At 35.3% G+C, this 21,473-nt stretch overlaps 1 protein-coding gene across 1 annotated transcript in view; it reads right to left on the bottom strand.

Moving 5' to 3' along the window:
- The window catches only part of LOC145260632 (uncharacterized), a 137,385-nt gene that overhangs the window by 14,552 nt on the left and 101,360 nt on the right, over positions 1 to 21,473 (bottom strand). The window contains exon 2 of the mRNA XM_080118954.1: positions 19,880 to 20,182. Coding sequence (XP_079975080.1) covers positions 19,880 to 20,182 — 303 coding nt within the window. The remainder of the gene's footprint in view (positions 1 to 19,879; positions 20,183 to 21,473) is intronic.

The following is a 21,473-nucleotide window of genomic DNA, read 5'->3' as shown; positions in this document are numbered from 1 at the left end:
ATTGCTATTGTGTAGCAGCCCAGGTGAGTCCCAGTTTTTGACCGTACTGGAGTCACCTGTTCCACCTCACCGTACTGGCCGAAGAGGCATCCTAACAGTTCCGCAGGTATTTGGGTTGGCACATTAAATACCTGCACCCGAATCCTTCTCTTGCCCTGGTATTCGGGTATTAGTTTAACTCTCCCATGCTTTATTTCTTGGAGGGAGAGTCTCTCCGCATCGTCCTTGGTGGGTAGGAGGAGGTCCCACACGGCGAAACTCCTCTGGTACAGGTATAGTACCGGGATGTTAAGTTTGTGGAGGAGCCCCGCCATGTTTTCCTTCTTCATCCCCAGGAGGCGGTTTTCCAGTATATCGGAAATGGCGAGGGACATGACTGCCTTCAATCGCCCCCTAGGCACCCGGTATGGGTTTTATATCTGCCCCCCCTCTATGTACTTTGTCAGGTACAGGTCTCTATACTCTTGAGGGGACAGTTCTTTTTCTACGGTCTTCCCCCATGCAGACCCTCTTGGTGTTGATATGAGGTCTTTGGTGGGGTTAGAACGTTTTTGGTCTTTTATGGAGGTCGCCCTTGCCTGTTTATTGACGACGCTTCCTGCCTCCCCAGATTTCTTAGTCTGTCCTTTTGTGGATGTGTCGCTTTTGGTGGGGGGGGGGGGGCTCCCTTTTCAGTGTCTTTTGGGCCTGACTCTCCTTGGTTAGAGTCTTTTTCGGGAGCAGCTTCTCGTTTTGGGGAGTCGGCCTCTTGGGGAACATGATTTTTTTTGTTTACTTTGAGGCCATCTGCCCCTTCCTTATTTGTGAGGTCCAGGCGGTATGCCCCCTCATTTTCTTGATCTGCTCCCCTTTTGGGGGAGCCGTCCTCCTGGGGAGTGAAGTCCCCTTTATTGTCCTTTTGGCCTAGCACCTCCTCCTTTCTGTGGTCTGAGTGAGATGCTATGATCGATTGTGGTTTTGCTCTCCTATGGGGGGGGGGGGTGAAGCTGTTGGTAAATTTTTCGCCTCCTGAGGAGTGTTCAATGCTGTCATATCCAGGCGGTACACCCTGTTCGTAGTTGTTTTTGCTCCTCCTGTTGGGGAGTCATCCTCCTGGGGAGCAGTAGCCCCCTGGCTGGGAGTATCCATATTGGTGGCCCTCTGGCTGAGGGTGTTTGTTTTGGTTCCCTCTTCTTTTAAAAAACCACCGAAAAGAGTGAGAGACGGCATCCAAAGTGGGGAGACAACTTTGGCGCCAAAAAGAAGTGGCGGCAAGAGAGGAGATAAAACAGAAAGGGAGTGGGAAGTTAGTGGAGGGAAGAGAGAAAGTGTTTCTGATCCTCCCTCGTGGGAAGGTCGTAAATTATCAGGTCGGATCCCCCCCCCTCCTCCCCCGTGAGGGGGGAGAGCAGAGAAAGACAAAGTGGGGGTGCGGACAGAACGCTACCCAAAAAGCTCGTCAGGTGTACTAGGCACGAGAATGTGTCGCCAGAACAGATACTACACTTTTCTCTTCATATTTAATTTATTCCGTTTAAAGAAAAAATTACAATTAAAAAAATTTCAATATAAAATTTAAAAAAGTAAAATCTCCAAAAGACAAAACAAATTTAGGCACAAGGCCCTATAAGATCTGGGGAGGGGAGTGTTGCACGGTCTTTGTAACTAAAGTAAAAATTGGAGTCTTTGGCGACTTACTCTTGACTGGCAACATTTACCACAATACCTCATTCACTCTGTGGAATCTAAAGCTAACTAATGAATTCTCAGCATTTAAGCAAAAAGCATATATTTACAATTTCTGTGTGTGTGTGTGCATTTTTTTTTTTTTTAAATTAAAATAAGTGTGTACGTGTGTGTGTGTGTGTGTGTGTGTGAAAAAAGTTCAATTCATTGGAAAAATAAAAGTTCTTAATTTGGTAAGAAAAACTTCGGATGGTCGACCCTATCGAAAGCCAACGACTGATCCAAACTGATCAGCGCGGCCTCGTCTTCTGTCCCCTCTATGATCGTGTGTATCAGATTAAGATTGTCCTGAATCGATCTCCCCTTCACAGCATAGCTCTGGTCTGGTTCGATCAAGTTAGTGATGACAACCTGCAACTGATTTGCAAGAACCTTGGCCAAAATCTTTAACTCTGTGTTTAGCAGAGTCAAGGGCCTGAAATCATCTAAATCTTCCTCCCCACCATGCCGCTGACCTTTCCTCAGCAATGTGATCACTCCCTTGGTCACCTGCCCAGGGATGGAGCCCTGAACAAACCAATGGTTGAGCATATCCTTCAGAATAGGGACCAACAGTGGCGACAGCCTCAAGTAGAATTCGTAGGGTAGACCATCAAGCCCCAGGGACTTGTTGCAGCTGACCTGATCTAGTAATGATCTCATGTTCCGCGACAAGGCCATCACAGCTAGCCGCTCGAGCCACCGTAAGGCGGGGCGAGTCGGCCAAATAGCTGCCAAACTCTTCGACCTTGAGTCTGGGTAGTTGGATGAAGCGCTCCGATAGATGCTTCCAAAACCCCTCGCAAATCTCCCGCATCGACACGAGGGCGTGCTCTTCCAGGTCGTTTACTTTTTGAATGTACCCGTCCGAGCCGCGCCTTAGAGCAGCCTTACGCTCAACAGCGTCTACATTAACAGCCTCGTTTGAGACTTTCATTAACCTAGCCCAAACTATCTAGCCCTCATACTGCTTGCTAGCCAAGCGGTTGAGGTCTTGTTTAGCTAGCGCTATCTCTAGGGGGTCCCCCCCTCCACCGCCCGGGTCAGCCTATTCTGTATACACTTCTTGGCCTTAGCCTTATCTAGCGCGAGGCATTGGCTGTACTGGACCGAGAAGCGTTTAATCTTCGCTTTGAGACTAACCCACCACTTACTCCCAGTAACCGCCCCCACTAATGGTCGTTGGATTAACTCTGTAACCTTCAACCGGTAGTCCTCCAACTTCAACAAGATGCTGTTGAACTTCCAGTATCCGGCCAGTTTAGGCCTAGAGCTCAAGTGCAAACCGGCCATAACAAGTTTATGGTCCGAGTGTCCTAAAAAGTAGAACGTGGGGCAAGATATGAAGTCTACATCGCTTCTTCTGACTAACATCCGATCCAAGTAAGTACTTGAATGGGAAGGTGCATTAGGATGCTACGTCCACATCTCCTGCCCCGGGTGATCCATGCAAAATCTGTCAACCAGGTCGCACGAAGCCATCAGGTCAGACAGACTACTGTCACACCACACCGACCCGCTAGTCCCCCCGACCATATCTACCTTGGGATCAAAGATGGCATTCCAATCACCCATTAAGACTACCCTCTTTGGATCATCTATAAAACCCTCCACCCGTCGAAAGAAGGAAGCCCTCTCCACAGCGGAATTAGGCGTGTAAACTGCGACTATCCGAAACACGCTGCTATTAACGGCAACATCGATGACAATCGCCCGCCCGTCCTCGTCCGCGTGAACAACATTCACTGATGCTGATAGGGTGCGATTTACTAGCAAGGAGATTCCACGACTATAGGTATTGCCATATGCTGAGTAAACATCGTAATCGTTCACCAGCACCTGACAATCCCTGTCACAAATAAAGTGGGTCTCCTGTATAGCGGCAATATCTACCTTGAGGGACACCAGATTTCTCAGCATGCGTGCAGCCTTGCTTCGACATCTGAGGCCCCTCACATTATAAGTAGCCAAGTTTAAAGCCATGGTCACCTACCTTATTCAGTGTCGCACACGGGCCTGAAGTTCCCGGGGGTGAGGACGTAGCAGGCCTGTCCAAGGATTCCTGTCAGTAAGTCTGCAGGGGGTACTCCATTCTTGGCCATGCCTCCCACGTCCGGGGGTAAAATTAATTTTAAAGCCCTGTAGAAGGAGGGATGAATATATACAGGGACTCTGCCCTCACATTTAAAAACTGGCTAAAAGGCCAAAAAAAAGCTTAAAAAGCTAAGAACAGCATCTATTAATAACAGACCTTTGATCTTAACCAAAAAGGCCAAGCACAAAAGTGTTACCGACGGACGAACGGAGTGACTTATAGAGTTGTTTGCATGCGACTAATAAACGACTGTAAATTTTATCTTGAATATATAACAATTTTGATTTCTAAAATATATATAAACAGTATGCTTTGTATAGGAGAGTCGATATTTCGTTTTTAATCTATATAACTTTAAATGTCTTATTTATAGAAGAGTCAATATTTCACTTTCTAGAGAAAATAACTTTTCTCTTGCAATTTGTGCATTCAAATCCATTTTTAGTCATTACAAAAAGTTTCAACTTTATAGTAAAAAAAAAAAAAATCAACACCCTAGAACTTAATGGCTTAAATTTAAACTATTGGAAATATTTTAAATAGAGTAAATATGGTATTGTGGTGACTTCTGAAGTGAAAGACAGACTACAGTATGATAGCCTTCAAGTCCAATGTAAACAAGTTCTTGTTGAGCCGTCTTCTTAAATAATCGAATTCTACCCAATTTCAACCACTAATTGTCAAGTGTTTATTAAAATAATTTCACAGCATCACAACAAATACAGGAAATTGGACTTTAATCTTCCTTCACAGAAAGGAGAATAAATTTTGTTTACATCCGAATTTTATCAAGAAAAATCTATATATATATATAAGCGAAAATGTGTGAATGTATGTATGTACGTACATGTGTTCGCTTTTTCTGTATGTCTACAAAAGGCTTTTTTTTGGCCGCCATTCTCGGTTGGCTTGCTCCTTCTTAAAACCTTTTATATGCTGTCTAAATAATAATATCTACGACTAAGGAACTCGGGTCGCAGCTATCTTTAATTCATCCGAATTTACAAGCTATTTTCGAGATATTTTTTGATCGCCGCATAGCGGGGAAAACAGAAACTGGCTTCCAGCGCAAAACTAGGTCAAACATCACGCGACTTAACATTCTCGCACCTGTTAATTTCGCTTTATAAACGTCAAATTAACACACTTATCAATTCATTTACTCCCGTGGTCGAGATGGTTAGGTCGTAGGGTTTTTTTTTTCCATTTCCTTTCCACCTCCCCGTCAAACGTTCGGGGTTCAAGCCTAACTTTCTACTAAAACCTTTTTTTTTTCTTTTACACCTCCAAACACCTGGTCAACGTTTTTCCCATACACACACCTCCAAACACCCGAGCAACGCCGGGTATCCTCCGCTAGTAATAAATAAAATAAACGAGTCATCGCAAGTTTAGATTAAAGTGGAATTTCACGCTATATTTATCCATTCTCAAGTGATTGGTTTAGGATACTTAAGGACCATGTCCTTTTACGCTAAATCAAAACACGAAAATCATCCAGAATCTGTTCATTTAAACTGGCTTATTGCAAACCTTTTATGTTAAAAAAAAACTGTAAAAATGCAGAATAGTTAACAGACGAGAATTCATTAAAAAAATAAATAAAAAATAATATTAATTTCTACCAAATCAGTAGAATTTAATTATGTGACAGTGTTGTTGGGTCGAGTTAAAGCCAGAATTATTGGCGTTATGATAAAGAGTAATGATATGTATCAAGACATATTGTTGTGTCAACAGAGTCTCCACAACGGCCGGTCATAAGTGGTTGGGCCACTTGCCTTGCATAAACCACAAAGACTTAGGGTTAAGATCACTAAACCCGAAAATTGACTAGACTTTTCCAACAGTGCCGTCCAGATTCAAACCCTAAGATCTTGACTCGTAGAAATTTCCAGGTTGGTATCTGGGGGCACGTTTAACTCACAGGCAGAGATACCCCCCCCCCGTCCGGAATTAAAACGGAAAGCAACAGGAAACTACCATCTTTACTTATTTTCCCAAGATTAACAGGGCTGTACAATTTGGAGAGCTGTAGCCACCAACACTAAAAGCAGCAGAGCTGCTGCATGCATATATATATAAAAGTGAGAATTTGTGAGGACACTTCTCAGCCTATATACTCAACAAATTTTTGATCTACAGACTTGAAATTTGGTATATAGGGTACTCAGACATGTGGAAAACGTTTTAATCGGTTTTCATCCGGAAAAAAGAGCTGCTAAGAAGTCAAAATTGAAAAATTGATACTTGGGGATCATTGTGAAATAGTTGACAAACAAATAAAAATCCAAAGTGTGAAAACACTTTTTAAAGATCGTAGCAAGCTGATCTAATGGTTATCGTACTTGACTCACTGTCTTTAGGTTTGGGTTTTGACCTCAGCTTGAGTATTTTTTTTTTTTTTTTTTTTACTTACAAAAAGTGAACTATTTGGAAAAAAACAATACTCGTTCGCACATGTCTTAGTTTCTTTCCATTTTTTTTTTTTTTTTACTTCATTTTTTTTTTTAAAGGAATTTAACGTTATGTACACCTGCTAGTATATACATAATTATTTCCAGTCAAGCAATTTCGCAGCTCACACGAGTCATGAAAGCCAACTAACCAGCTGAGGGTTCTCTTCCACAAACTTTACACACATATTTATTTATATTAGTTTAGTTTACTTCTACCATTAGGGTAAAATTAACATGGGTTAAGTTCCGTGAACTTTTTTTTTTTTTTTTTACATAGGCATCACCACATTATCAAGGCCAAGAGGCCACTCAAGGATAAGGGTTAAAGAGTGTACAGTAGAAATTGGACAATATAGTAATCATTAGTAATGAAAATTTGGTAAATTTGATAACTTATATGGAACGGCTCATCAAGAACTTATTTACGTTAGACTTGAACACAACCATATTGTAGTCAGCCGGAAAACAGGAAAACGGAAGACAATTCCACAGGCGTGCAGTTCTAAGAAAGAAGCTTTGTTCATGGAATCTACGTTTAGGTTTAGGCACAGATAAAGAGTGGGGGGAATTATTGATAGTGTTTACAGCTAGACGAACTGTTGCCAGTCTTGACATCAGAAGCCGTCCCCCCACCCCCACCACCAGGAGAAGGGTATACAACAGACAAATTAGGAATGTGATGTTGGGTTGTCATCCTGTCCCCAGTCCAATGATCAGACGAAAACTGTGACAGATAAGAACTCCGAATCTCCTAACTGCATTCACAGCAATTACTGACATTCATAGTTGTTTTTCATCTCATCACGTTTTGGCCAACTAAGCCTCTGGTCATCTTTGGGCAGGATTGAAACCGCTATCTTCAGACAATGCTCAATCCTACCCAAAGCCGGCCAGAGGCTTAGTTGGCTAAAACAATGCGAGACAACAACTATGGAAGGCAGTAATTGCTGAGGAGGCAGTCATGAGATTCAAAGTTCTTATCCCATCGAGGTAACCACCTGACGAAGGTCAAAAGAATAGTTGGCCAAAGCATTAAACAGGTAAAAGATGAGGAGAATAGTCCGCAATAAATAAATGATACTCAGCTCAATAAACATTAAAATTAATCAAATGATAAAAAATACTTCAAAACAAGTGATGCATCTTGCACACGTCTCACCTTAAAGCAAATTGATGGTGAATTGTTCAATACATTTATTCAAACAATACATGCATGCAAATATAAACCTCATTTAAATTCATATTAGTGAAATTATTTTCATACGTTAGATATTAAAGTTAGTTGTAGTGTATTAACGTATTAGTTAGTAGACAAATAAAAATTAATACCAATTTTGTGGAGTTGGAGATTTTGGAAGGAGTCAGACTTAAAAGAATGCTAGAAGTTCAAGTTGGATTTTTTTATCACCGGGGGGGGGAAAAAAAAAATAAAAATAAATAAATAAATAAATAAATCAATAAACAGTCTAAGTATGAGGGACAGTTCTTGTCCAGAATTCCTCTATACTAAGAAAAAAAAAAACCAAAAAAAACATCTATATGATGTACATACGGGTGACGAAACAAAAATATCACATTCCAAAACCTATGTGAATTCATTAAGTAGTTTTATTTTTAAATAAGAAAATCAATTTTATAACTTAAGAGTGTCTGCTTTATCCGCCATTTTCAAAACAGTTGAAACAAAATAAAAATAAAACAAACAGATAATTCAATAATAATTCAAACTTACAAAATTTATGTTGGAATGCTTACAAATTCCCATTAATCACTTTAAAATGACTTTTTATAAAAATGAAACTACTATATCAATTTACATAATTTTTGGAATATGATATTTTCGTTTCCACAATGGGTACATACATCATACAGATTGTTCTTTATTTTTGTTTCTTAATATAGAGGGAATTCTGAACAAGAACCGGGTGGGGTGGATACTTTAAAATAAGAGTCAGAATTTGATATTTTGGAATCTTAGGAGTTAGAGCTTATATTTTCCATTTCCACAACCCTGATTATGTGTACAAAAAAACAGCAAAAAAAAACAACAATAAAAAAAAACAGCAAAAAAAAACAAAACAAAAAACAAAACAAAGTAGTTAAAGATTAGTGATGAGCAAGCATAATATTAATTTCTTTTTTTCTTTTTTTTTTTTTTTTTTAATGTAAAAGCACATAAGTTTGGACCCGAAATAATTCATAGCAATTGAAAACACTTTGTGTTTATCAAAACTGTACAAAAAAATTATTTAATTATGTGTTACGTTTTAAAAAAAAAAAAAAAAAAAGACGATACACTAAAAATAACGCAAATACATCAAGTATTTTTTTAAAACAAGGAAGAATACATTTCAACAGCTAAATGTCTCGTCGACGATTTTTATTTTTGCTTACATTAAAACTATTATGTTAACTACTCTGGATAATTACTGAAGTGAAGTGTGTGTGGGTTCCTAGAAATTATGAAGATGACTGTTTGAATTATGTCCATTAACCTATGGTCAAACACAGTCATCATAATAATACCAGCTAGAAATCTTTTACTAATCAAATTTTATTTTTATTTATTTTATAAAAACAAAGACACTGGATGAATTTTGGTGTACAGCTTTTTATTTATTTATTTATTTATTTTTTTACCTAACAAGTATGTACATAAAGTTTTTGTACAATTACGAATTTTTATATTCGGATAAAACTGGATATGCACCTAATAATTTGATAAAAACAAATAAAATTTTTGTCATTGAATTTTTTTTTTTTTTTTTTGTGTGGAATTGATCATAACCTATTCATAAATCTAATCGCTTAAAAGTAGTTAGTTGCTGCATAGATATTCCATTTTATAAAAAAAAAAATGGAAGAAAAAACAAATATAGAGCAAAGAATCAGGAAAAAGAAAAATGTGGAAAGAATCGATATTTCATCTCAGTTTGAAATTTTGTGCTCAAAGATAAGATTAACATGGAATATTACACATCCATAAATCTACTTACAGACTATAAAGAAAACACTCTGGGACCACTTTTCTATAGAAGTTCACCTGCCATACTCACTCCAATATGTTGTTTTAATTTTCGTGCCCCCCCCCCCATACTTTTATGCTGATGAGGAGACAGTATGCAAAAATATTTTATTTGTCAATAAATAAATGGATATCGTTTCCGAAACGATCATACACTTACTGATTTTGTTTTGTTTCTCCTTTTAAAGCTGATTTATAATTCCACAATCACTGATCTTTTATCCTCTACATTAATATAGCTCTAGGTAAATACACATATCAAGTTTATCCTATATCTGCGGTACTTTGAGCACAGCACTTTTAAAGTATTCATCCATTAACAGAAACTTTGCTCTTTTAGACCTTTGGTCTATTATTCTCTATTATACATATATATATATTATATATATATCTCCATTCATGTGTAATCACCTTTTTCTTTTACCATATTCCCTCTGCTTAACTTATTTTATTTTCAAGTAAGATCTTTGACTTACTTGTTGTTTCATCAAATACTTCTGCATGCAAAATCTGATCCCGCATTTTGCTAATTCCTACCCTCTGATGAGAAGGAGAGTATTTCTTCGAAACTCCGCGGATTAAGGACTATCCATTTATCTAGTGTTTCCTTTTCAGATTAAATATGTTTTTAACTCATTTCAAAGTGTTTTTTTTAACATATTTTATTAACTGTTTGCTCATATATATATATATATATATACACACACACACACACACACTAGCAAGCCGCCCGGTATTGCCTGGTCATAAGATACAATTAAATATGATAGTATCCTCGGCCTAACATTCACGAGCAATATGAACTGGAAAAAATAAATTGAGGACATTATGGAGGCTACTGCAAAGAAGGTGGGTTCTCTCCTTCGAGCTAGAAGACAAGTCACACTTGAGAGTATCTTGTACCACTACAAGGCCACCATTTGTCATGCATAGAGTTTTGTCGCCACACTTGAACTGGTGCATCTGCTACTAGTCTCTTGCTCTTAGAGAGAGTCCAAAAAAGTGTTTTTAATCTAATAGGTCCTATCTTGTCAACTAAGCTCCAATCTCTGTCCCATCACCTCAATGTTGCATCCCTGTGCCTGTTTTACAAATATTTTAATGGAATGTGTTCTGATGAACAAATATCAAATATGCATAAGAATAAAGAAAATTTGAAAAGAATCGATTTCATTTCAGCTTATTCATGACTAAGCCTCAAATAAGTTTTTTATCTGATCTTTGTTTTTTTTTCCATTTAATTTTTGTTACACACAATATATATATATATAAAAAACTGTGGACCTTGCTGGCTTTCTTGCATCTTGTCTTCGATCAGCCGTTTCCATCTTTTACAAAACGGGATGGAATACTGTTGCCACATATGGGCAGGAGCTGCTAGAAAAGACTTGTCCTGCCTTGATAGGGTTCAAAATAGACTTCGTGGCCTGGTGGGAGATGTCCTTTTCTCTTCGCTGCAACCTCTATCTCACAGAAGAGATGTTGCGAGTTTGTCTCTGCTTTATCGTTATTTTCATGGAAAGTGTTCGACTGAGCTTCAATCTATGCCCCCCCCCCTCGCCAAACTTTCACAAGAAACACTAGACTAGCTGAAAACATTATCAATAATTTTCCCCACTCTTTATCTGTACCTAAACCTAAACATAGATTCCATGATCAAAGCTTCTTTCTTAGAACTGCACGCCTGTGGAATTGTCTTCCGTTTTCCTGCTATCTATAATATGGTTGTCTTCAAGTCCAACGTGAACAAGTTTCTGACGAGCCGTTCCACTTAAGTTAACAAATTTACTGAACTATTACTATATTGTCCTTTTGACTACTCTACACTCTTTAACCCTTATCCTTGAGTGGCCTATCGGCCTTGATAAGTGGTGACGCCTATGTAAAAAAAAAAAAAAAAAAAAAAAAAAAAAAAAAGGTGAATTTGTATATTGTGTGTAACAAAAATTAAATGGGAAAAAAAATAAACAAAGACCAGATATAAAACTTATTTGAGGCTTAGTCATGAATAAGCGGAAATGAAATATCGATTCTTTTCAAATTTTCTTTATTCTTATGCATATTTGATATTTGTTTACAGAGCACATTCTGCTTGTGTGGTGATAAAACTTCCCAAATGCACTTTTGACGTTAGGTTTTGAAAGGGTGTGAAATTTGGTCCAAATCGGGCCATTCCTTCTTTAATCGGATGTTTTTTTGTTTTTTTATTATTGATTTTTCGATACTTAGGTTCTGTAGCGGAATGCCTCTAAGAACAGTCTCAGACACATAAAATACATGCGTGAAATTTGTTAAAAATCAGTCCAGCCATTTAGGAGTCTATAAGAGAATGAATTCACACACACATAGTCCCTTATATATAGGTTGTGGAATTGCATTCATCTGCAAAAGATATAGCTAATATATATATATCTATATATATTTCTGTAAAGTCTGACGAGGCTGCTGGATCGTATGCTCCCTCCTGACAAACATTCACAAAAAAAAAACACTCGTCTAGCTACAACCACTATCCAATTTCCTTCACTCTCTACCTGTGCCTAAATCTAAACACAGATTCCATGAACAACATTTTTTTCCTAGAACTGCCAAACTCTGTTCCACTAGCCTGTTTTCCAGCTGACTACAACAGGGCCGTAATCAAGTCCTTGTTGAGCAGACCCCTAAAATAATCAATTTCTACCCAATTTCCTCCACTAACGATCACTATGACATTGTCTCAATGACCATTGTATACTCATTAACCCTTATCCATGAGTGGCCTTTGATGAGTAGTGGCTTCCTGGCAATTAAAAAAAAATTGAAATAAAAATTCATGATGGTTAAAGTGGTTAATGACACCAACTGAAAACCTGGATGTTCCAAGTTCCAATCCTGTTCATTCCACAGAAACACTTTCATTAAATCCATATCTGACCTTGTGTCTGATCTCCTGGATAGGAGGTAAATAAAATAAAATATTAAATTATTGCTATGTTTATAGTTTTTTCAAATATATTCGCTAAAAAGACTAAATTTCTTAAGAAAAAAGAAAACTTTTCCTCAAACTCAAAGACACATAACTTCTGATTCGTGAAATCCAACATGAATTAAATTGATGACAGAATTGAAGGTCTGGACAATGCAATATTTAGAAAGTTCAATTCATATATCTATATAATTATAAAACTAAAATGACCTTGTAATGAGTGTTGTAACCAAACATCCAATTTACGACTTCCGGTTGCGCATGTGTACATAAACATAAACCCATAACAGCGTGAACAAATAAACACAAATTGCTACTTTTGCGGACTGAAATGTTAGCGTTATTATTTAGAAATTATTATTTAACATGGGAAGGGTGGGGATCTTTTGCAACTATTCTTTATCACACGTATACTGTAGCAATTTTCTTACAAATAAATCAAGTTTGACCCGTTGACAACTATAAGAGCATTTTACAGCGGCGATTTACCCACGTTCTTTTTTTTTTTTTTTTTTTAATTTATTCTCTATTTTTTAAGACACCTTTTTTAAAAACATTCATACATTTTCTTCTACACTACATAAATAAATAACCATGAAAATATGATTTTTTTTTTACAAGTAAATAATCAACACAATAAAACGTATTGTTTTACTGTGTACGTTTTCAGCGTCCCAATTGTTTTTTTTTTCGTGTTTAAATTATCCAAATAAACAATTGTTAATACTTTCTGCTTTTTTTTTTTTTTTTTTTACATCGTTCATTTCCACATTGTCTTAATTAGTTTTATTGACCTTATTATTAACATAAATATTTGACCCAATGGGTCATGAATGTTTGTTTAAAATAAATGAAAAAGTTACATTTTATTTTCATTTTCTATTTAAAAAGCCATTCTTAACATGGGGAGAGTGCTTTTTTTAACTATTCTGTACTTTCAACTAACAATTTCATTTAAAAAGATATATCAAAATTTGAATTTAACTTTAAGTATTACGGTATCTGTTCAGTGCATATTTACCTATAAATATGGCAAAACACTTATAATTCAATGGCTCTAAGTTTTTTTTTTCAAAAATAAACAATTATAAAAAAAAAAAAAATAATTATAAACAGAACGACTCATAGAAATCTATCTATATTATTTTTTCATTTTAATATACTTTCATAGAAATGTTTCTGTTATGTCACAAAAACTATTTTCTTTAGGTCAGAAGTGTCACGCTCATACATTAATTCCATAGCTAATATAACATACTGACCCAACAGGTCACCGGTAGTCTAGTCTATATATCTATAAAAGTGAACGTGTGTGTGTGTGTCCATTTTCCTACGCAATAACTGTCAATTTTTAGTCTACAGACTCGAAATTTGATATACAGGGTACTGAGATTTGGGAAAATCTCAGTGATCAGTTTTCAGCCAGAAATTTGGCTGTTAAGGGGTCAAAGTTCAACGATTTGACCTTTGAGAACTCTACCAAAATCCTCTGACAATTTTTGGTCTAAACACTTGAAATTTTAGATATAGGTTCCTTGGACATGGATGTAACTTAATAACTTGATTTGAGCCCAAAACAATAAATGTTAAGGGGTCATAATAGGGGTCCAAGTTAAAAAATTAACTATTTTGTTTTTGTTTGTTTGCTCAGCATACACCTCCAAACACCTGGGCTACGCCGGGCACCCATGCTAGTATATCTATAAAAGTGTGTGTGTTTGTGTGTACATTTTCCTACGCAATAACTGTCAATTTTCAGTCTACAGACTCAAAATTTGATATACAGGCTATTGAGATTTGGAAAAAATCTTTAATCCTTTTTCGGACAGAAATTTGGCTGTTAAGGGGTCAAAGTTCAACGATTTGACCTTTGAGAACTCTACCAAACTTCTCCGCCAATTTTGGGTATAAACACTTGAAATTTTAGATATAGGTTCCTTGGACATGTATCTAACTTAATAACTTGATTTGAGCTCAAACAAATGTTATGGGGTCAAAGTTAAAAATTATACCTCTGCTGTCTACCAAATTACTCAGACAATTTCTGGTTTAAACATTTGAAATTTTACATGAAGGGTATTCAGAGATAGGGCAAACTTTTTGATCGGTTTGGGTTGAAAATTTGAGCTACAAATATATAAATCTATGTATGTATGTTTGCATATCTGCCTAAAACTTTTCACAAGATCAGTATCGTTTTGAAGCTTGACCCTTCAGACGACAAATATCGAAAAAAATTGGCTAAAAACATTCATTTCTTCACCCTCAACTAGGCACTTTTCTACAGAGAGAGGTCGCTTTTTTTACTGAGATTTTCGATTGTCTAGACTTAATTTAAACCTATGTCACTTCTGCTTTGACGTTGGTCATAACAGCAATTTTCCCGTTCTTTTCCTCCTTCATGGTATAGGTTTGAGCCTGCCTTCCTACTAGCACTTTATTTTTCTCAACATACACCTCCAAACACCCAGGCAAGTCCGGGCTGAAATGCTAGTATTTATATAAATACTGGCGGGGGGGGGGGGGGGTACCCGGCACTGTCCAGGTGTTTGCAGGTGTGTGTATGGGGGAGGGGTAATTAATAACCCTGCTTAAATATTATAAAAAAGACGATGTAAAAAAAAAAAACTCAAAAAAAAAAAAAAAAACCCCAAAAAACCCCCCTAAAACCAAAACGGGAAAAAAATGGCATAAATAAACCTGTGTATGGGGGAGGGGTAAACTAAAGAATAAGCGAAGTAATAAAAAAACCGTTGCCCGGGTGTTTAAAGGTGTAAAAGAAAAAAAAAATAGTTTTGGTCGGGAAGAGGGATTGAACCCGGAAGCCTTGACGCGGAGGTGGAAACCAAAGCCAACTACTTAACTGTCTCGATCACGAGTGAGAGTAATTGATTAGCATGTTAAGTTAAAGCTTATAAAGCTAGTAAAAGAGGTTTGATTGACAGGAAGACGCTAAATGAGGTCATCGCGGGATCGTTATTTTAATTTTCACTTCCCCCAGATGATGGTGGGAAAGCAGCGCGAAAGCCGAGAACAACATTTTAATTTAATTTCACTGTATTTATACTAAAATGCAGGACAAACAGGGGACAGAGCGAAATAGCGCAAATCTCATAAAAGTCAACGTAAATAAATCTAGAGACGACCCGCATTCCCAAATCCTAGATATTATTATATAGGGGGTATATAAACAGTTTTAAGCGATAGTAACGACCCCGGGAGCATGTGCGAAAAAGCCTTTGCGAGACATACACGAAATGGTCACACACATTTTGCCTTTTATATATATATAGATAAAACTTTATGGATCCTGCACCCTTGATTGAATCTCGTCTTTGATGATCAGGCCATTCTATCTTAAAAAAAAAAAGTGATGACAGGTGAATATATATATATATATTAGGGATGTGCCGATTCCAATATTTTTTTCCGATTCCGATACAATTACTGATTCCTCTTCCGATTCTTTATAAATAGCTAAATATTTAACTATAAAGTTATTTTTCATAATTACCGTAAAAACATGTTAAATGTGCAGATATTTTCTCAAACGTAAAAATACACTTGTGAGGGATGATCTCTTGATTTTAGTTTTACTAATCGTTTAAAATCAATAGATATTCATTATTTTCGTATTACTATCAGCGGTAGAAGATTTCTTTCAAGAAAATCAAATAAAGACAATTAAAAGAATCGTTTTTGGCATCAGAAAATAGGCACAAATATTTCCGATTTTTTTTTATTAATCATCTCAACACATACACACACATATATATATGACTACTTCATTTACTCACATAAATTAATATACGAAAATACAAATTTACGCGTAAACTTTAAGTATTTACTTCAACAGTGCTCAATACATAGGTAGAGCTAGTTAGTAAGTTAGAAAATAACTATGGCGTTTAAGCTACACTGAATATTCCGCGTTTCATCCACTCTTGGATTCTTCATCCACTCTTGGATTCTTCAGCCTGAAGAATCCAAGAGTGGATGAAACGTGGAATATTCAGTGTAGCCATATATATTTTATAACTTACTATATATATGTGTGTGTGTGTGTGTTTGGGAGTGGTTCAGAAGCTAAGGAATGAGGGTGGAGAGTTGTATATTTTGGTTTCAATTCTAGCTGATGACATCCAAGTAATATATATATATATATATATATATATATATAGAAAGTAATAGACCAGAGTCTAAAAGAGCAAAGTCTCAGTTAAATATATTTAAAGGCAAATAGATGTAATTATCTATTGATAGAAAGGGTGAGAGATTAATAATTTTGAAATTATTAATCAAGTTTTCATAGGGGAAAGAACATAAAATCAAATTAATATGTACGATCGTTTCGGAAACGATATCTCTTTATCCATTGAATATTTACAAAAAGGTACTTATTTTATCAACTTTTTTTTGTGAATATAATTCCATATTTTGTTTAAATCTTATATCGAAAAATTCTATAAAACCAGCCTTTTCAACCAATTAAACATCATTATACAATCGTTTAATTGTATCACATAAACATATCATTACATTATACTCATTTATAATAAATATCGTTGAAAATATATCTAATATTAATCATATAAAAAAAAAAAGTTAACTTCCCTTAAATCTTTGTAATTTTTCTCCCCAATGCGCTTTAAAACCTTTTAACCCATTTTCATATTTTTATTACATTTCCACCCCAAACAAGGCAAATTGCCACTTTGGTGTAGGGGGCTACTATCAGGGACAACAACTACTGGGGTACTATGTAGGGAGTTGGGCAGCAAGATGTCGGTTCACGTTACACTTTAACTTCTTCATGTCAGTACAGTTAGGGAAGCAGGGACCTGGAATGGAATTCCAGAGTCTAGCGGTTCTGGGGAAGAAACTACTGGAGTAGAAAGATCTTTTACATCTAGGGATCTCTACTGTGTGGGGGTGGGATTTAGCTGCCTGTCGGGTTTGTCGAGGGTGTCTATGTCGTGGGGGCACAAGTGTCTGCAGTTCATTAGAGCATTCACCATTAAAATACTTGTAGAACAGGCAGAGGGATGTAACATTTCGTCGATGGGACAGAGGCTGAAGCTTGGAAAAAAAAAAAGCTGCTAAGGGGTAAAAATTGAAAAATTGGTATGAGGGGGGGGCATCGGATTTTTATCTGTTTCAACGACTGTGCATGCGTGATCATGAAATATGAGTTTCCTTATGTTAAGAATGAGTCAAGCTGGTCTAATGGTTAGCATACTTGACACAGCCTTTCGGTTTTTGTTTCGATCTTAGCTTGAGTTTTTTTTTTTTGGTTTCTTTTTACTTACAAGAAGTGAAGAAATTAGAAAAAATATACTTGCAGGCACATGTTTTAGTTTCTTTCAGTTTTTTTTTTTTTTTTTTTAACTTTGTTTAAGGAATTTAACGTTATGTTTAATATCTACAATATTTCTGCTTAAAAATTCTGCATTAATCAAAATATAATATTTATATATATTTTATGACCAGGCAATGCCAAGTATTATCTTTAGTTTAAAAATAAAACTCCTTAATCAATTTACATGGCTTATGGGATACATTTTATTCCTGTCATGGGTACATAGATTATACAGATTTTTAAAAATTTGTTTTTAATTTGTTTTTGTTTTTTTTTAATTTGTTTTTTTTTTTTAAATTTGGGGAAATTCTGGACAATCACCAGAAAATGCTATAAACCTTAAAACTTAACTAGTTAAGTAGAAATTTCATTCTAACATGTTTTATATAAATTATGCTATTTTTTTGGGGGGGGGGGCGTGGAGTACTAATGAGTCAGTACTTATCAAGACCCATAGGCAACTTGAGGATCAAGGATGAACAGGCTTGCCAGGTGGACACCTTGAAATAATTGTTGAAATTGGACAGAATTTGATTATCAGAGGACGACTCAGCAAGAACTCGTTGACATAGAACTTGAAAATGACTGTTGCAGTCAGTTGGGAAGCAGCTCCATGGTATTGTATTTCACAGACAAATAGTTCTTGAAAAGAAACTTTGCTCATGTAATTTTTGCTTAGTTTCACGAATAGGAAGAAAGGAAAATTATTCCCAGTGGTTGTGACAAGACGAGTTTTTGCTGTGAATGTTTACAGGGAGTAACTAAAGATTAGGAGTTCAGTCGAGCACCTACCATAGAAATAATAAATATAGAGTAGAAAAAGACTAACAATGTTTCTGCTGTCAGAAACGTGTTGCAGAGAAGAGGATATCATCCACTAGATTTCGAAGTTGGTTTTATACTATGTCAAGGTTGGAAAAGAACAGTTCCAGCAGGACTTCCCCAGATTTTGCAACAATACTTCATCTTAGAACGTATCTGATTCGTACAGTTTATGTAAGGAGTAAAGTGCTTTCTGGATTATGAGTTATCGAATGTTAACTATTTTGGACAATTACTGAAGTGTGCGTTCCCATAGATGCAGAATTATTGTATTTTTAATGGAAGTGTGAGTTCATGCCTTCCAAAAGGTCCTTATACATACAGGATTGCTGCATTGAAATGATCAATGTTAAAATAGTTCCTCATGCGAACCCAGTAAGATGATGCAGACCAGTGTTTTTTTAACGAGACAGTATCTTTAAGTCATTGCGTACCAAGGCTAAAGAGCGATTCACCTAACTAAAGGCTGTATGCTCTTCCTTGATGCCAATCCAGTGTTTTTAATGGGAGTGTGGGTTCATGCCTTTCAAAAGGTTCTTATACCTACAGGATTGCTGCACTGAAATGATTAACAGTGAAACACTTTAACAAAGAACTAAATTAGGACAGAATATGAAACCCTATGTAATGTTAGGACCTGTGAGGATGGAAATCTGCAATGGTATCTATTATGCCAACCAAGCCTCTCTCCCCCTCAGAAAATTAAAAATTAAGATGGCATCTAAGATAATTAAAAAAAAAATTTTTTTTTTAAATTTAAAAAAAAAATTTGAAAAAAAAATTTGAAAAAAAAATTTGAAAAAAAAATTTGAAAAAAAAATTTGAAAAAAAAATTTGAAAAAAAAATTTGAAAAAAAAATTTGAAAAAAATATTTGAAAAAAATATTTGAAAAAAATATTTGAAAAAAATATTTGAAAAAAAAATTTGAAAAAAAAATTTGAAAAAAAAATTTGAAAAAAAAATTTGAAAAAAAAAAAAAAAATAAAATAAAAAAAAAATAAAAATAAAAAAAAAATAAAAATAAAAAAAAAACCCTGAGACATGAAAGATGTGTAACATGTGTTAACTATTCTGGACAATTACCGAAGTATGGGTTCTTATATATGCAGGATTATTACATTGAGATAACGTTGAAATACTTGACACTAACCCAGTGAGGTGATGGGGACGAGTGCTTTTATCGAAACACCATCTCTACCTGATTGCCTACTAAGGCAAAAGAGCACTTCATCTGAAAAACTAAATCAGAACAGAAGCAATATGAAACCCTATGTAATGTTGGGACCTGTGTGGGTGGAAGTCTGCAATGGTATCCATGATGCCCCCTACACCCCCACTCCTCCAAAAGTTAAGATAGCAGTAAAGATGGATAAAAAAAGAAGCAAGATAGGAAAGATAAAACAGGTACGATGAAATGAAGAAATCGTGACGGTTGATAAATAATACCTTTATCAACAATGAAAACTACGGCCTCTTTATTTATGACATTTCCATCGTCCAGTTTGACAACACATATATAGGCTCCGGCGTGATGTACCTTTAGCTTATTGATGGACAGGGATATGGAGTAGTTTCCCTTGCTGATGGCAAGGCTGACATTCCGCTCAAGGTTGATGAACCACCACTTCATGGAAACTGGAGGCGTCGGCGTGTTTGCTTCACATTTCATTTGCAGACTCGTGCCCTTCACTTTGCGCAGTTTCCAGTGCGGCAGAATCTTCACAGTCGGCTTGAAGCCATACAACAACCCTGCAATTAGAAAAAAAAGAAAACATTAAAAAAAAAAAAAAAAGAACGAAACATTAAAACAAAAAACAAAACATTAAAACAAAAAACAAAACATTAAAACAAAAAACAAAACATTAAAACAAAAAACAAAACATTAAAACAAAAAACAAAACATTAAAACAAAAAACAAAACATTAAAACAAAAAACAAAACATTAAAACAAAAAACAAAACATTAAAACAAAAAACAAAACATTAAAACAAAACATTAAAAAAACAAAACATTAAAAAAACAAAACATTAAAAAAACAAAACATTAAAAAACAAAACATTAAAAAACAAAACATTAAAAAAACAAAACATTAAAAAAACAAAACATTAAAAAAACAAAACATTAAAAAAACAAAACATTAAAAAAACAAAACATTAAAAAAACAAAACATTAAAAAAAAAAAAAACATTAAAAAAAACTAAAACATTAAAAAAAACTAAAACATTAAAAAAAAAACATTAAAAAAAACATTAAAAAAACAAAACATTAAAAAAAACATTTAAAAAACGTTAAGTAGAAATATTAATACACACATGCATTTTATGTTCATATATACATACGTTATCACTTATGCATATAAAAAAATCAGATCGTCTGATGAGCAAAAATCGTGATTATTCTGATGTTGCTAAGATAATTTCAACTTTACCCATTTTAAAATTGTTCCAAAATCAAATTGTACAAGTTTAAATAAATACATTTCAAAAAGTAACATTTGTTTTATAGATTTGAAGAATATTTAGCTAAAAATTATTTTTTTCATGCAAACATGCACTCGTGAGTTACATGATTAGTCAATTGCATATGAATAATACGTTTGCTGCAAGTGAGAGATGTGTGGTTAAGAAAAGAGATATCACTCTCAAGATAACGGAAATATATTTGGTCTGGAGCTTGGATCACACAGAATTCGAATTGTTAATTTGAAAAATATTACCGTCTCTTTAAATAGACATCCATATGCTGATAACAAGATTAGCGAGAAATATGTCTGACAAGATATGGAACTCCTTAGACAGTGGATTTTTTTATGCCCATAGATTTAAAGCAGATTAACATTTTCAAGTGGATGCTGACTAACCATTATATAAAAAAGTCTTTTCTGGTGTGATTCCACTCGAGAATATTTCTATATCTCACAACAGATGGGCAGGAAAGGAGGTAGTCAGTCATAGTCGGCCCTCTGGGTATATTACAGTTGGTTTGTTTTTCTGGGGGTCTGACATTAAATTGGATTTGTATGTTTTTTTTGTTTTTTTTT

Source organism: Euprymna scolopes, chromosome 36 (assembly GCF_053919585.1).
Source record: "Euprymna scolopes isolate OS-2025 chromosome 36, ASM5391958v1, whole genome shotgun sequence".
Classification (NCBI taxonomy): Eukaryota; Metazoa; Mollusca; class Cephalopoda; order Sepiida; family Sepiolidae; genus Euprymna; species Euprymna scolopes.
Note: the sequence above shows the minus strand (reverse complement) of the source record. Positions and strands in the feature narration are given on the sequence as shown.